General features: G+C 37.7%; 1 protein-coding gene across 1 annotated transcript; it reads right to left on the bottom strand.

Moving 5' to 3' along the window:
- Positions 1 to 721: 721 nt before the first annotated feature.
- LOC104886833 (elongation factor 1-alpha) lies at positions 722 to 3,723 on the bottom strand. Its single transcript, XM_010671358.3, has 3 exons — positions 3,579 to 3,723; positions 1,916 to 2,397; positions 722 to 1,807 (listed from the first exon to the last, which is right to left on the bottom strand). The coding sequence occupies exons 2-3, from the start codon at positions 2,375 to 2,377 to the stop codon at positions 926 to 928; spliced, it is 1,344 nt and encodes a 447-aa protein (XP_010669660.1). The 5' UTR covers positions 2,378 to 2,397; positions 3,579 to 3,723; the 3' UTR covers positions 722 to 925.
- Positions 3,724 to 3,945: the final 222 nt, after the last annotated feature.

Below are 3,945 nucleotides of genomic sequence, written 5' to 3'. Positions count from 1 at the left end.
TGTTACTAATTCAGATTGAATACATATTGTATAGGCCAATGTTTAGAATTCTAATGTTAGTTATTATTATTTTTATAATATTTAAAATTCTAAAGATTAGTTAATTAATATTTTTTTATTCAGAAATTACTGGAAAATAAGGTGCAAGGATTATATGGCTAAAATACTAGCATGTCATTTACTTGGTACTCCCTTTGTAGTATTTTTTCTTTTGCACTTGAAATCTCAACAATGTTTACAATTCGAGAAAATCATTTAAAGTTTTCTTAGTATAATCATACATAATCTATTCATCTCAATAATTTCTTTATTAAAAAATAATCATTATAATTTTTACTAATATATAATTAGATATATTTAAGGTAAGATAAATACACGTTGACGAACCTGTATTGCAAGAGTATGAAAGATTAAAAAAATTATAAAGTATTTCAGTTTTTTATCTAACAAGTTGGGTGAGATCAAATTGGACTTGGTGATAATTCGAAAAAAAATTAATTTCAAAAAAACTTCGTTGCAAACAACCAGGAGTAGTATATTTTACTGGCTCAAACTGTCAAATATAGCAACAGATCATGCGGCATTGTCTTTTTACGACCTTAATTGCAGCGTGAACGAAATCTCAAGGTGGCAGCAGCGAAACAGAATTTTTTTTGAAAAAACTCAAAAATATCTGAAAGGTGCATAATTTTGAAGGGAGAGGGGGGGAACAATGTCACAATTGATCAGGCGCATAATCCAGATAAATAGCACCAGACAACAGTGATTACACTAATGCTAAACAAAGTATCAACCTCAAATGTCACAAATGCCAAAATTCAAGTCTTATAACCGGTTCCTCTGTAATTTAAAAAAAAAAAAAAACTCAAGAATCCTTCAACTTTCAGCCGCTACATCACATGTTGCAACTGTCAGATCAAACAACTTATTTCTTCTTGAGGGCAGCCTTGGTAACCTTGGCACCGGTTGGATCCTTCTTCTCGACGTTCTTGATGACACCAACAGCGACAGTCTGCCTCATGTCTCTGACAGCAAAACGACCAAGGGGTGGGTACTCTGAGAAAGTCTCCACCACCATTGGCTTGGTGGGAATCATCTTAACCATACCAGCATCACCATTCTTCAAGAACTTGGGCTCCTTCTCAATCTCCTTACCTGAACGCCTGTCAATCTTGGTCACAAGCTCGGCAAACTTAACAGCAATGTGGGAGGTGTGGCAATCCAGAACTGGGGCGTAACCATTTCCGATCTGTCCAGGGTGGTTCATGATGATGACCTGAGCAATGAAGTTAGCTGCTTCCTTGGCGGGGTCATTCTTTGAGTCAGAAGCCACAAAACCACGCTTGAGATCCTTGACAGCAACATTCTTGACGTTGAAGCCAACATTGTCACCAGGCAGAGCCTCTGGAAGAGACTCGTGGTGCATCTCCACTGACTTAACTTCAGTGGTCAGTCCAGTAGGACCAAAAGTAACAAGCATACCAGGCTTCAAGACACCGGTCTCAACACGTCCAACGGGCACCGTTCCAATACCTCCAATCTTGTACACATCCTGGAGTGGGAGACGAAGGGGCTTGTCTGAGGGTCTCTTTGGCTCGTTGATCAAGTCAAGGGCCTCAAGAAGAGTTGGTCCCTTGTACCAGTCGAGGTTGGTGGACCTCTCAATCATGTTGTCACCCTCAAACCCAGAAATGGGAACGAATGGGATTTTGTCAGGGTTGTAACCAACCTTCTTGAGGTATGAGGAGACTTCCTTCACGATTTCCTCGTACCTAGCCTTTGAGTACTTGGGGGTAGTGGCGTCCATCTATTCCGAGAAACAAGCCAAGAGTTAGAAATATTCAATCAAGGAAATCACATAATCACACAAGAAGCAGTGATAGGGACATATAAAAGAAAGACTGGTAATTTATACCTTGTTACAGCAGCAAATCATTTGCTTGACACCAAGGGTAAAGGCAAGAAGTGCATGCTCACGGGTCTGACCATCCTTGGAGATACCAGCCTCAAAACCTCCAGTGGTGGAGTCAATAATGAGGATAGCACAATCAGCCTGGGAGGTTCCAGTAATCATGTTCTTGATAAAGTCACGATGTCCTGGGGCATCAATGACTGTGCAGTAGTACTTGTTAGTCTCAAACTTCCACAAGGCAATATCAATGGTAATACCACGCTCACGCTCTGCCTTAAGTTTGTCAAGCACCCAGGCATACTTGAAGGACCTCTTGTTCATCTCAGCAGCTTCCTTCTCAAATCTCTCGATCACACGCTTGTCAATACCTCCAAGCTTGTAGATCAAGTGACCAGTGGTGGTTGACTTTCCAGAGTCGACATGGCCAATGACCACCAAACTGATATGAATCTTTTCCTTACCCATGATAACCTCTTATAGTAGAACTGCAGATAGAACAAAAAAATTAGCACATAGGTACAAAACAATGCAACAAGCCTCACAAACCACATGTTCATCATCAAAACAGAGAATACAAAAAAAAGGGTAAGGTTGGCAAACAGAGAACATAACTTTCAGCTTAAAATCCTATTAGTGCAAATTTTAAGTGTCCATAACATATAATATCATCAAGATCCAGATGAGGCACAACAACAAAAAGCAACAAAAATTTGCAGCTGAATACAGCATCTGTTAGTGAATTTTCTCCAAATTATGGTAGCTTATGGAATAACAAACTGAAATCTGGTAACATACTGACACGACATAAATATATCATGTTTACAAAACTTCAGAACAGAAAATACATCATGGCCTCCATCGAGACCACAAGAATCATAACCAAGATCCAACGAACTCTTCATAAGTGACATTGCATACCATTAATTATTCAAAATTGACTCATGATACTACTAACAGCATAGTAATACATATACATCATACCTGAGCATCAACCACACATTTTTAGCATATAATAGAAACAGTATCCTCATAAATATACATAATACTTAAGCATCAACCACAAGTTCTTGCATAAACACGCACAAGTTCAAAAGATCCGAAATTATCAAATTCGGCAACAGCAAATCAAAGCAAAATTAGAGCTCCTAATGCTATGGATGACAAATCCTACAAACACGATTATAGGAAAGCCTACAATTCTTGATTTTCCAGTATGCATCAGCTAAATGCACCAACTGCTTCAAGAACTATCAAAAATCTTTAAATTTTGAATTCTTAAACCTTTTGTCTATTTCAAATGGCAAGGTCAGACAAGATTCAAACCTCCGATAAATCATAGAAAACGAAGTAATTTTCATTATAATTCTACAACACATGAACAGCAAAAACATAAGAAATCACATGACAATATCAAATCTACCACAATAAACCACAACTACTTGAAATTTTCTACACTTTTTTTGATCAGATCTAAAAAGTACGTCAGATAACAGCATTTGAAGCTAAACAAATAAAAGTACAGAATCAAAAAGCAAGATTTGGAAAGAAGAAAGAAAAATCAAGTCCATTTCTCAATTAAGAAACAAAATGTAACCAGATTAGTAGCAGAACAACAAGCTAATTGAATTCATCGTAAAGATAGAGAGAGAGAAAACGAGGTGCTGACCTGATAAAAACCCTAGCCGCAGTAGTAAGAGAGAGAAATGGGGAAGAGAAATGAGGCGAAGAGAAATGATAGGGTTTGTGAGAGGCTTTATAGTAAGCTAGTTTTAAGTCGTGACTTGGCTAAAGTGGAAATGGAGTGACTAGTGAGGTGTCAAATTAATATTTTACGGAAAAGTTCTCACCACGTCGCTGCTTCGTGTGAAACTGTGCATCCCTACACTTTATTATCTATGGGTATTGGGTAGGTTGTAGGTGATCCTCTCGGACAACATAATATGGATGTGAATGATGTGAGTCGAGATGGTTTGACTTAGGGTCCGTTCTATTCAACTTATTTTAATTTATCTAAGATTTTATAAGATAAGATA

This window comes from Beta vulgaris, chromosome 2 (genome assembly GCF_026745355.1).
Source record: "Beta vulgaris subsp. vulgaris cultivar EL10 chromosome 2, EL10.2, whole genome shotgun sequence".
NCBI lineage: Eukaryota > Viridiplantae > Streptophyta > Magnoliopsida > Caryophyllales > Amaranthaceae > Beta > Beta vulgaris.
The sequence above is the reverse complement of the archived record's forward strand: the minus strand, read 5'-3'. Positions and strand labels throughout refer to the sequence as shown.

Bases quoted from the DNA above. Each gene is read 5' to 3' on its own strand.
- LOC104886833 (XM_010671358.3), bottom strand. From the start codon at position 2,377: ATGGGTAAGGAAAAGATTCATATCAGTTTGGTGGTCATTGGCCATGTC. The intron at 1,808-1,915 runs GTATAAATTACC...TTCTCGGAATAG, and splicing joins TGATTTGCTGCTGTAACAAG to ATGGACGCCACTACCCCCAA.